The following is a 13,053-nucleotide window of genomic DNA, read 5'->3' as shown; positions in this document are numbered from 1 at the left end:
TATTACTTTCCGTGCAGGGACGCCGCGCCAGCCACTGATCTATGATGTCGGCCACCTTTGTGGAACTATGTGGCGGACTTTTTTCGACTGGGTTGCTGGCTTTAGTTCCATCCAAAACCCGAGTAACATAAAAAAAAAACACCTAGATTATCACCCAGGCTTTGTTTGCATACCGTTTTTAACATATCTATTTCAACTACTAGACGTTTCCAAGGAGACGCCACGCTGACCGAATCCTTAGTTAAGTACCAGAAATGCGCACCTGAGATATTTGGGTGCATTCATTGTCTTTTGAGATAAAAGGACCCATATAGCCAGGAATTATGAAACAGGTTTTGTGGAATATTTTTGCTTTATAGTAACCAAGATTAAAGCTTCCGATCTATTTAGAATATATCTCCCTTGGATCTGCTCTAATTTTATGCAGGATAATTTAGTATCATTCTCTTTTAGTGCCTTGTATATATATCTGTTAAACTTCTTATCTGGTATCCTTAAGTATTGGAGATAGAGAATAATAGATACCAATCAAATGTACATCTAACAAATAGAGAACAAAAAATGTTATAGATAATATTCGGTTTTTTTTATTTGGTTGTTCATTGTTACTCTAATACTAAAATCAAAGCTTAAAGAACAAAAAAAAACTTACTTGCAAATATTATAAGCTTCCTGATCTTCATGGCTAATTGCGCTCACTAAACAAATGTCAAAAGCGTTGAAACACGCTAAAATAAATAAAAAATATGTAAAATATAATACAATATATAATAATAATTTTAAATAACTATATTATTTTACTTAGGGTCTCTAAAAATGTTCAACAGTTCGCAAAGTCATCCTTAAGACTTGAGAACTTAATTTCTGATAGTAAATACATGAATTAGACAAAAGCATGATTGAGTTTCCGTTACATTAGAATCATACAATTTGTTATTAACTCCTAGTGTTATAACAAAACATATGCATGGTGTCATTGTGCATGATGTCTCAGACACCATTATTTCTTATTTATAATTATTTGTAAAATTTAGTCACTCATATATAGCTATTTATCATAAGGGGATTGAGTCTATAGACTTTATCAAAGCTAACAAACTTGAAATGTGCCGAATGATGACTGCGACCCAATGAAAAGAATTAGAAAAAAAAGGTGGAATTTATGATTATTTCATAACTGATAAGCATATGAATACACAGTGGACGATCAGTGTTTTTAGTTTTACTGATCTTTGAATATCTCACGCCTTGTTATTATTTGTTGTTTTAAAAATATACCTGGATAGTAATGGATGGTACCGAATAATGTACATTTCTTGCTTTATTTATTAATATATTGTTATAATTTTATAGTAAATAAGACATAAAAATATAATACAATTTGGCATTAAAATGCTTAATTTTGTGTTTTTCAATTTTATAACTAATATTTTTTACCTTAAAGTATGTAAAATATATATATATATATATATATATATATATATATATATGTATATATATATATATATAATATAATATATATATATATATATATATATATGTATATATATATATATATAATATAATATATATATATATATATATATATATATATATATATATATATATATATATATATATATATATATATATATATATATATATATATATATATATATATATATAATTTCCTCACGGGGCCACTTCCTGCCAGCGTACACTGTCGGTGTACATCTTACAGAATCATCAACATATATGGAATTTTGAAAAAAAAAATTTTTCCAATGTCTTAGTTTGACCAATAAAAATTGATATTTATTAGAGAAATTATATTTATTGCAGTAGTAAAGTTTTGGGGGTTAATGGGTTAATAATAAGATAAGATAGCAGAAAGAAGGGTGAAAATGCAACGGCGCCTGGTGATTATATATGCCCAACCTGCGATCGCAGCTGTGTATCAAGGATTGGCCTCTTTAGTCACACAAGAAGTTGCAAAGGGAAAAGATCGTCTCTCGAGACGTAAAATGCCACAGAGAATAAGATAAGATAAGATAACTTTATTGATCCAAACAAATGGAATTTCATTTTGACTACAACCTCAGCGTAACTACTGTACAATAACAATATAGATGCACGATATACATGCACATACGAACAACATTCACACACGAAAATACCACATAGACACTTATAACCAGCGCTTATAAATAGACATCTATGTACTTCTCTATGATGACAATATGTTAATTTTTAATGTTGGTCGTCCAGGGTCTTTTATTATTGAATGTTTTTAATTTTCTTGTTTGATATAATTATATTTTCACAGAGCTGGATGTACGAATTAACAGTTGTGTTAAGTTCATCTGACTGGGCAGTTGTTTACAAACATGTCCCAATCTGCTTCAGACAACTTTGTAGCTGTAAAACAGCGTCATCAGACCGTGACTGGAAGGACTGTACTTCGGGTTTTGTTGTTTTTAAAACCGGTTTGTAAGTGGGTGTAAGATGGATCATTGTGTTGTCCGACTCTCCGAGGGGAAATGACGATCTGGATGTGTAGGCCATTTTTATGTTGCTATAACACATGTCCAAGGTTTTATCGTGCCTTGATTGACAATTAAGACTATAAGTTGGCAAGTGTTGAGCTAACGAAATATGATTGCAATCTCCCATAACTAGTCTGACAGCATCAGAACTTATAGTCGAGAGCAGTGATGCCCAACCTAATTCGACCTGCTGGCCATTTTAATTTCCGACACTCGTGTCGCGGGCCAGATGAACGAAAACGTAGGCCTACAAAAACGATAGACTTGAAACCCGTAGATCCAGTGCTTAATTAATTAATGGGATATTTGAAATGTATATTTTTTCAACGCCTCAGAAGATAGCTTCATTTCTCTACTTAAAATATCAGCAACATTGGTCTTCTTCTCTGTACTTAGAATATGTGCTAGTTTTACAACCGAGTCATTTTCCTGTCTCTCTTTTTGGTAAAAAATTCCCATCAATCCTCCAATTTCTAGGCTTAGTTTAACTATCTTTTATTCGCGGCACAAACCAAGAATGCCGTCATATTTGTTTTATAATGTCGTTTATATGTTGTTGTTGTTTTTTTAAATAGCCACACTTTCTCTATAAAACAAATATGTTGGCCTATTATCATGTTCCACAAAAAAGTAAAGAACCGTTCACTTTTCCTGGTTGAAAACGTACATTCTACACTCAAATACCTATTTCATAAACGCACAAATGCTAAATGTCATGGTATCAATCAATCAGGAGAAAAAATTGAGGGCTCTAAGCCCCTAACGTAAGTACAGATACATTTTTGCACATTCTAATTCTTTTTTTTTTTTTGTGGGAAATAGGGGGGATTTTCTACATTTTGTGCCTACATTTCGGCGGGCCGGATGGAATCACGACGTGGGCCGGATTTGGCCCGCGGGCCGTACTTTGGGCATCACTGGTCTAAAGTATATGTACGATTTCTAGTAAATGTTTTGCATCTTTCTCTGTGTTGGCTGTGAGTGGTATATACACAAATATGGCGTAAAATTGTTTAAACTCTCTAGGCAGGTAGTATATCCTGAGATTGTTACATAGAAGTTCAATATCGGTCGTGCACACTTTAGTTTTGATTGAGATATTGTTAACACAGCAGTACTATTTATTGACATAAATGACCAGCCCTCCTCCTCTTGTTTTGCCACTATTTGTTGTTCTGTCTGATCTGTACAAAAGAAACGCATCAAAGTCTTCTGATGTGTCGAGAATAATTTCATTTAGCCATGTTTCAGTGAGACAGATTAGCAAGCTTTCACGGAATAGGTAGAAATGTCTGCAGCAACAATCAAGTTCGTCCATTTTGTTATTTAGTGATCTAACATTATGTTATGTATCGGCCATTTGTTTCCAAGAAGGCGGGTGTGTACATAGATTCATTGATGATCATATTATTTATGATATCCACTAAAACACTGGTTTTTAACATGCACACTAATAAATTAGTCCAAAAAACAAGAAACACTTTTATTCCCTGAAACACAATAACACAATAAGAAAGGAATAATAGAAAACAAATGTTGATTATGTCACAGTGTAGTCAGGTCGCCTGCCGAGCAGCGCCCCGGAAGTATGCAATTATATCGATGTTCCCTGACATGTTATTTATACTAGTGAAATATGTTTAAAGGGAATTTTCAATTTTCATTATGGAGTATTCGTTTTCTTTAAATTGAGTTTAAATAGATTAAACTCTAAAGGCATTGTTTTCAATACAGGGTTTCTTCGCTGTATACAGATGAAGAAGTTACTTTAAGAGGCATAATTCTTATTGATGGTGTGAACAAGAAAAGTGCCCAATAAAATTGTGATATAATCAGCTTTCTACATATAAATTCTCTCAAAACTACAGTCTACAGTTTAACTTACCTCTGTCTTCTTTTGGAATAGACTTACGAAGTTCTACAATAAATTTAAAAAGATAAAAACTATATTTATGTTTTCAAATTGTATTTATTAATTGTTTTGTTTGCTTTATTTTTTAAGCTTACATTATTGGTTTGTTTAAATTTTATTGACAAATAGAAACACACACAAAAATGTTGCCTAAATATTATGTAGCTAAAATAAATAATTTACAATAAAAAGTAGATTAATATCGACACATCTTTTTAAGTAAGATTTTATGTCGAATAAATATTCTTTAATTAAAAAATAGAAATACATATTATAATTTTTATTTTTATTAATTAGATTACCGTGTGAAAATACCAAAGCCAATCCATTTCTTAAATGAATGTTTGTTTGTTTCGGATGTTCCTTCAGAGTTGAAGATAATTTACTTCCTAGTCCAAACCTCCCGCAGGACGACGGGGGATGGGAGCGGGCAGGGTTTGAACCCTCGACCGTCGATAAATCCGAACGACAGACCAGCACGCAAACCGCACGAACAGGCAGCCATCCATGTGCAGAATGCAGAATGTGCAGAAGTATTATCCAAGCTGTTTGTCACATTAACCAATTTTACGTTTTTTGTTAGAAATGAAAAGCTATTGATCTATCAGAGCATACAAATTTATGGATATATTTTAAACCGTTGAATTGATGTTTAGGTTCAACACTGGCTTCTTCCATTGCACTTGTGTTTCACACTCGCATCTATTGAAATACTCCGGTGTACAACAATCCAATAACTCCTGGGTACTTGTAGAAGTCAGTGACGTCACTTCAACTGTGAAACAACTTTACACTGAGAACATCCTACGACGTTTTAGTAAAAAACTGGTGAGGCAAGTGCCCTTTTGGCAGAGGATTTTTTGTTTGTTGGTATATTGATCTCGGTATGCTTCTTGTAAGAATCTTCTTCGCCATTGACGCAGGCTCAAGATTAGCTTATTTTCTAAATGTATAGCTAACATTCTTGACTAAACTGCGTATTTTAACGATTGCATTAAAGATTGTATGGGAGAGGTTGTTACTTAAAAAAACAAACTATTCCTTCATTGTTAGAGGTTTATTCTTCTTGCTGATTCCGCAATCTAATCCATGCTCTGGTACACTGGGAGAGATGGAGCACTTAATCGAATTTGTTATATCTCTGTGTCTTTCTAAGGGCTTTATTACATTTGGTTTTGTATATGTCAATAATAATACAGCCTTTGCGTATGCTACTAGAGCTCCTTTAAGTTTAAGTCTTATGTCCTGAAGGATCTCAAAATTTATTAATTTAAAAGTTTGCAACTAACATTAGATAACTAATAAACCTTTACTTTCTTAAGCACTTTGCTGGCAAGGTGGTTAGTGTGTTAGCTTAAAGAGGCTTGAGAAGCCTTGAGCCTTTGATTTTGAGTTTTATCATTACTTCTTTTCATAATTGCAATTAAAAGCGACACCGGTAAAATTTTAACTTGATGTCTCCATTTTTCTCTCCATTTAATTTATTAATTATGAGAAAAAAATCTCTTTTTAGCAAAGTATAAAGCGGTTTCGTTCGGATGTTTTTTTTTTCTACATCTCTTTCATGCCATCGGCTAAATAGCAAGGGACTTCGGTGGCGCTCTTTTTTCATCGTATCCGTAGTCTGACACATCACAGCATCAGTTGTTGAAAATGTTAGAATATTACTATTTTACTGTTTACAGATGTGAATTTCTAACAAATCCCATTTTGTGCACTCTTTATTATCGACATGAAACTATTGTCTTTTGATTTAAATAAATCCTCTTTCTGGAAAGTAAAAGACGGTATAAGAAAGATCAAACTTAAAAATAACTCTATATTTAAGTTTGATTCTATATATTGATCCCATAGACTTAATAAATATAGACTGGCCGATAAAAGAGTTTAATGAAACGAAAATTTGTGACGCAATTTTGTGTACTTTATTATACAGACTTTATGAGCAGTATAGTTTTGTTTTATCTCTATGACTGAAGATCATGCAACTTTTCAGAATTAGGAAATCCGACAACGATGGATATACATGTTTTCAAGTTACCGGTACATGAAGTTATTTCCTTTTCCCATCCTAATGATGCTGAAAAATTAATGTATGGCTCATTGGATTTAATAAAATGCTCTTCTTTTTAATTAACCATCAATTTCGATTTAAAGAGGTTTTTTTTATCTCGAAATTAAAAGACGGTATAAGAAGGATCAAACTTAAAAGGAACTCTATATTTAAATTTAGGTTTATATTTTGATCCTTTTCTGTATGTCAAGATAGATATAACTCTGCATTATGGTAGCATACTAATTATATTGCGTTATCAAAAATGTGATATTTGTATGATAACTCAGAAAAATATCAAAGGATAAAGTATAGCTCAATCAATTCGATAGAATGCTTTTCTTTATTGGTAGCACATCAATTAAAATTGTGATTTAGTGTGCTATATTTAGTTCACAATGTGCTGTATTTATAATGTTAGGTCTCAATAAGTGTCAATTTACTAAAACACTTTTGATGTCTTCTAGTAATGTTTTCTAAAGAAGGCTTGCAAAGTCATAGACTATTTGGTAAAAGATTGTATTTTCTTTTTTTTTATTGAGTCCTTTTTTCTTTCAAAGCATAAAAGGCATATATTGCAATCTCTAAGACGAAATTAGAGACTACAAGAGACAATCAACCTGATTAATAACAAAATAATTCAGCACTACCGGAAGAATGATTTGCACGTATATAATTTTTTTTACAAATATTAAAGTTTGTCTAATTGTAAAACAAAGTTATGTAATCATTTTATTAACATGTCTATATCAAAAGTACTTAAAAATATATTTAAAAAAAACTATCTTTTGGAAGATTCAACTTTAAAAATATAAACACTTACCATCCAATAAGCTGCTTAAAACTTCTTCTGAAATAAAAACACACAATACAATGAAATTAAGTTTTTATGTCGTGATGCAGAAGTTAAATGGCATAAATTTTTACATGTATGTTACCCGAGAGGAGTGTGCCACTGTAATGGAAATGTATTTTCGATAACGAGCTATAAAGATTGTATTTATTTATTAGCGGCCCCCGTAAGGGAAAAAGCCGCTATTAGGTTTGTGCAAAATGTTCATCTATCCGTCTGTCACACTCAGATCTCTAAAACTAGAAGAGATATCAAAAATATTATTTCACCATTCGATGCGGTTTGAAAAGTTTAGATGCAACGGCTACTTTTGGTTTTCTAAAAGCAAACCGTTTAATTTATAAAATTAATTATGCTAGTAATTTTTCATAAAAATTCACCAATTATAAAACAATTACCTAAATGTAAGAGAGGCAATTTTACAATATGTTAACAAAGAAAGACCATTTGTTGTGTATTTTCAGTATCACTATTTCAAATATATTTATAAAATGTTCAAGAAATGTTCACAACAAATATAAATATTAGTTAGAGGTGTTTTTTCTGATCAACTAGTTGCTAAAATTAAAAGAAAACATTTATGTTTGTTTATAAAGGCTAAGGATACACTTTGTATGTAAATATCCTGCACATTTTTTAGAATGGACTTATCATGCAACAACTTTCGTGCTGCATCGAAACGCCGCGGCATGATATGGCGATAATCTAATTCCATAAAAAAAATTAAATAATCAGATTCTATTTATTTTTGTTTCGTGCCCCCATCAGGACAAAAGCCGCTTATTTTTGTGCTTTTTGTTTGTTGGTCGGTCTGTCCGTCACGTTTATAAAAAAAAACAACAACACTAAATGCTATTGAAAATCTGAATTAGCCTTCAATTATTCTTCCAAAACATTGCAATAGTTTTAAGTATCTATAATAGATTGTTCTGGATGTTTGTGTGAAAACAAATCAATGCCAACGAATGTCTGTTTGCTCTTCAAACTTGTATTACATGTAATTTTGTTACTATGAACTATGAAGAACTATGAAATTGTTCCTTAAGTGTTTTTTTTTTTTTTTTTTTTTTAATTATGTCAAAAGATTATTTGAAATAGCATCATTGACTAACATTAACCTTATATACAATAAGTCAATATAGTTTAATTATCGATATCCAATTGTTCCGTATTTTCAACTTAAAACAAATTTATGTCAAATTACTTTTTTTTTAATATCAACAATATGTTCAGGATTTTAAATTAAGAAAGTAATTTACTAGAAACGATTATTGAAAAACACTTTTTAGACTTGATTTACGTTGAATTTTCTTGCTAAAACATAACAGAAGTTTTGTTTGTTTTTATTTGTAAATAATGTTCCGGTTTTGGTTATAATTTTCTTACAAATCGTCCCCAAAATTGTTCCGAATTTTATATGAAAAATCTACTAACACAAACAATTGTTTGAAATCCCTCTTCTAATAAATAAAACAAATAATCTTCTTCTTATAGATCTTAAGAGTGCTAAATCAGAAGTTTAGTTTATGTAGATCTACATCATTATTCTAGTTCCGTTTAAATGAAAATGTGAAGAGCTATGTTGATAGCCGTGCTGAGAAATCGAAGTACAAGCACGTTTTATCAATACTGAAAGATTATCTAAAATCGCTCGTTTGAAATATTGTACATATCTGATAGAGATGCCATGCCGTAATGTGTGATATATCTCTTTATCAATATTAGGCTATTAGTTTGTAACCAGTTTGTTATTAAGTTAAGAGCAATGCCGTCGAGCGGTTAGCGTGCTGAACTGATTATCTCTATAGTCACTGATTTTTTTTTTATTTTTTTTTTATGTTTTGGATGTTCCTTCATTGTTGAAAAACTGATAGTGTTTGATAAATCCGAACGACAGTCATGCGAGCAAATTGCATGAACAGAGGAAAATGAATCTTTGAAACATTATTACTTTTGACAATCAAAATTAAATATCGTCTTGAATATTGCTTGCGAATAGCCGAATACGACAGGATAACACAAACTTTCATCACACAAACTCTCTTTGTATTCTTGTGTTATTAATCAGTTGATTTATGTAAATATTATCTATCTACTCTAGTCACTAGTTAGAAATATATTCTTTACTGCATGTGTTTCTTTTTTATTTATACTGCAAATACTAGAGGAGGTTTGAGTAGTATTTAAATGACAAACTTTTGTTTTGAGATGAGACAGTGACGTGTCTCATTGTTAACTGTCATTTCATTGTTATGATCTGTACATTTCATACCATTTTTTAAGCCGTTGTTTTGTTATTGAGATGAGACAGTAGTGTGCCTCAGTGATGGCAGTCATTTGATTGTTATGATCTGTACCTGTCCTACTATTTTTTATTTTTCATTCTGTTACTTTGTTTTGTTGGCCTATGAGGATGCCGCCATCATTTTCGTATTTATGTGTAATCGTTTTATGTGTCGTGTTTTGTTGTTTTTCTTTTAGTAAATAAACTGTTTATTATGATTCGTAGCTGAAACTTTGTCCATTATTTGTATGTCTCAGTAAATTATATATCTAGAGGCTAAAATTAAAAACCTATGTAATATAATTTGGGACCACGAGTTAGCACTGGACTAACTTGCCAGTACAGCAGAATTCACTGGTTTTATGACCTAATTATAGTACAAGATCACACAAACGTAAGTACGAGAAATAAAGTGTTTAGTCATGCCCAGAATTTCTGTCTGTTAATTGACGGTATACAAGTTCGACAGAGTTAAACTTCACATGAAATTCTTCATGGGAGTGTCGGCAGTGGCCTTGTAATTCTTTCAATTAGATTTGTTTATAGTCCATTTTTTATAGCTCTTTAGTTGTCTTGGTGTTAATTTTAGAGAGACTGACATTCAGTAATTTTGGAAGGTAATCACTAAAATTATCTTCTAGAACAGTGATGCCCAACCTTATTTGGTCTGCGGGCCATTTTAATTTTCGGCATTCGTGTCGCGGGCCATATCACCAAAAAGAAAAAAAAATGTAATATACAATGATCTATTTTTAATAGTTTTATTTGTGGACCTACTTACATAAATTAATCTGATGCATGAAGTTTATCCAAAACCATCTTTTGAATATCTGGCTGCATAGATGAAACGCCAAGTCGGAACACTGAATCTAGATGTTCATCCGTGAGGCGATTACGTAACATGGTTTTCGCTCGTTTCATCATTGAAAAAGTTTGTTCACACAGATAAGTGCTTGAACATTGTGATTATCCTTAACGCTTGTTTTCGAAGATTTGGAAACGCTTCTGCAGGTAACATGGAGTAGACGTCAATAGTCTGCATCACTTGAAATTTGTCAAGCAGGGATGTCTGGCTTTGTAAGTCAATCAGTTCCAGTTGCAGGTCCGTCGGAGCACTTGACACATCGGCAGCTAACGGATTTTCAAAAAGACGGATTTCATTTTTTAAATTCTGAAAATCCACAAATCTTTCACTGAAAATATTCATCAAGAGCCTCAGATGTTGGATCATTCTTTCTTTAGGGAAAGACATATTTAGATGCTTATCATTTTGTAGAGTGGTACAGGTTGGAAAGTGGACAAGATGCACCTTTTCCACCTGTTGAATGAAAGTTTTTGTTTGGAAAGCACATATGTCTGCATACACATGCGAAATCAATTTGTCTTTCCCTTTTAGTTTGGTGTTGAGTTCATTTAGATGTGATGTCGCATAAAATAGCCAAATCCCACAACCATGAGGGGTCGTTCAGTTGTGGCACTTGTTTTCATTTATCGGTCATTAATATTTCAATTTCGTGTCTCAAATTAAAAAAACGTTTGAACACCTTCCCTCGGCTTAACCAGCCCCGCACTTTTCTGTGAAATAAAACGTCTTCATGTTCGGACTCTATTTCTGTCAGAAAATCTTTGAAAGTTCTGTGATTCAACACTTGTGATTTGATGAAATTTACAGTGTTGAGCACAATCATCATCACATGGTCCAGATTCAAAAGCTTTCCACAGAGATTTTGTTGGTGAATGATGCAGTAAAGCCGCAGGGGTTCAGTTCCATTTGACTCAACAACTTTTTAAATAACTCTTTCTGTCATTCCCCTGTGACATCCAACCATATTTCTAGCGCCATCAGTAGTCACTCCTACTAATTTATTCCAAGGAAGAGCAAGGTCCTCTATGATGGCTGACACTTCTTTGAACAGGTCTTCTCCAGTTGTAGTCCCATGCATACTCCTTATAGCTGCTAACTCCTCTGTTATATCAAAATTGCTGTTTGTACCGCGAATAAATACCAAGAGTTGCGCAGTATCAGTTATGTCAGTGGACTCGTCAGCAGCAATAGAAAACATTTCGAATTCTGCTGCTCTGTCTTTTAATTGTGAATGAAGATTTACCCCATATCTTCCACTCGCCTTGTAATTGTCATGAGAGAAAGGCTGACAGCTTCTACTGCATTCTGCTTTTCAGGACACATTTCCATCACTGCTAGCAAGCACTTTTTTACACATTCGCCATCGGAAAAAGGCTTCATTGCTCTACTTAAGATGTGAGCAACTCTGTAGCTGGCCCTTATCGCAGACTCATTTTCTTGTCTCTTTTTGTTAAATATTCTTGCCAATCCCCCAATCTCTAGTCTTAACTTGGCAATCTTGTCTTCGGGGCTCAAACCAAGAATGCCACCATATGTGTTTGGCTTCATAATGCCTTTTAATGTTATGTTCTTTAAAAACAGCCACACTTTCTTTACAAATCAAAGATGTTGGCACACTATCCTATTCCACCAAAAAGTAAAGATCTGTCCACATTTCTTGAAAGTTTCTACATTCAGAGTCCACTTTTCGTTTCTCTCCCATTTCATTCAATCACAAATGTGAATCACTGCGGTACCAATTACTTTGATATCAAAAGAACACCACCCAAAACGATGCATTAATGTTCTGTGTTGCACACACAAGGTGTCAAGGACACGGCTAGCTCAAGACAGTAGCGTTATTTTTTAATAATTAAAAACAGCAGTCTAGTTTTATCGTCATTGAAAAAAAAAAAAACTTGTGTTCTTACAAGTAAAAAAAAAATATTTACTACGAATATTAGAATACCAAACCTAAAGATGGAATTCATCAAAGAATGAGTGAGAATCCTAACTGAATGAGAGTATAGTTTTCAACATTCTGTTTTTTTATTTTTACATTTTCTTCCAATGCTTTGGCGGGCCGGATAGAACCACGTCGCGGGCCGGATCTGGCCCGCGGGCCGTAGTTTGGGCATCGCTGTTCTAGAAATTATATTTATGATAGATTCCAAGTTGTCTGACATTTAAAGTCAGTTCTTGTTTTGTTGGGTTATGAAAATTGATGCACTTGAAGCATGCATCGTATTAATAAAATTTTCAACACCAGAATACCTGCCCTAACCTGACCTAAATTTGTGGGCACTTTCTTGGTGACCAGAGCATTAGCCACCAATGTAACCAGGCTTCAGCAGTCCCGACAGCAACACCGGGTTCCCAGATATTGAGACACTTCTTGTTTCACCAATTAAGCATTCTTGTAGTAAGGCATCCACACATTCCTTTTTTTAAATCTGATGTGGCTAATTGTTGATCATGTTGCTTTTACCTTCGAGCTAAATTAGCCTAGGAGAAATTGTTTTCCAAGCTGGATATATTGGATTTATACTGGCCGGTGCTTAGACTCTTTTAATTATTGTGTA

The 13,053-nt window shown here is 32.8% G+C and overlaps 1 protein-coding gene across 1 annotated transcript in view; it reads right to left on the bottom strand.

The window, feature by feature from the left end:
- LOC106064316 (uncharacterized) overlaps positions 1–13,053 on the bottom strand; it is a 30,189-nt gene that overhangs the window by 12,543 nt on the left and 4,593 nt on the right. The window contains exons 12-14 of the mRNA XM_056026819.1: positions 7,314–7,340; positions 4,411–4,443; positions 653–728 (exon numbers count right to left, since the gene is read on the bottom strand). Of these exons, the coding sequence (XP_055882794.1) occupies positions 653–728; positions 4,411–4,443; positions 7,314–7,340 (136 nt within the window). The remainder of the gene's footprint in view (positions 1–652; positions 729–4,410; positions 4,444–7,313; positions 7,341–13,053) is intronic.

This window comes from Biomphalaria glabrata, chromosome 4 (assembly GCF_947242115.1).
Source record: "Biomphalaria glabrata chromosome 4, xgBioGlab47.1, whole genome shotgun sequence".
Classification (NCBI taxonomy): domain Eukaryota; kingdom Metazoa; phylum Mollusca; class Gastropoda; family Planorbidae; genus Biomphalaria; species Biomphalaria glabrata.
Note: the sequence above shows the minus strand (reverse complement) of the source record. Positions and strands in the feature narration are given on the sequence as shown.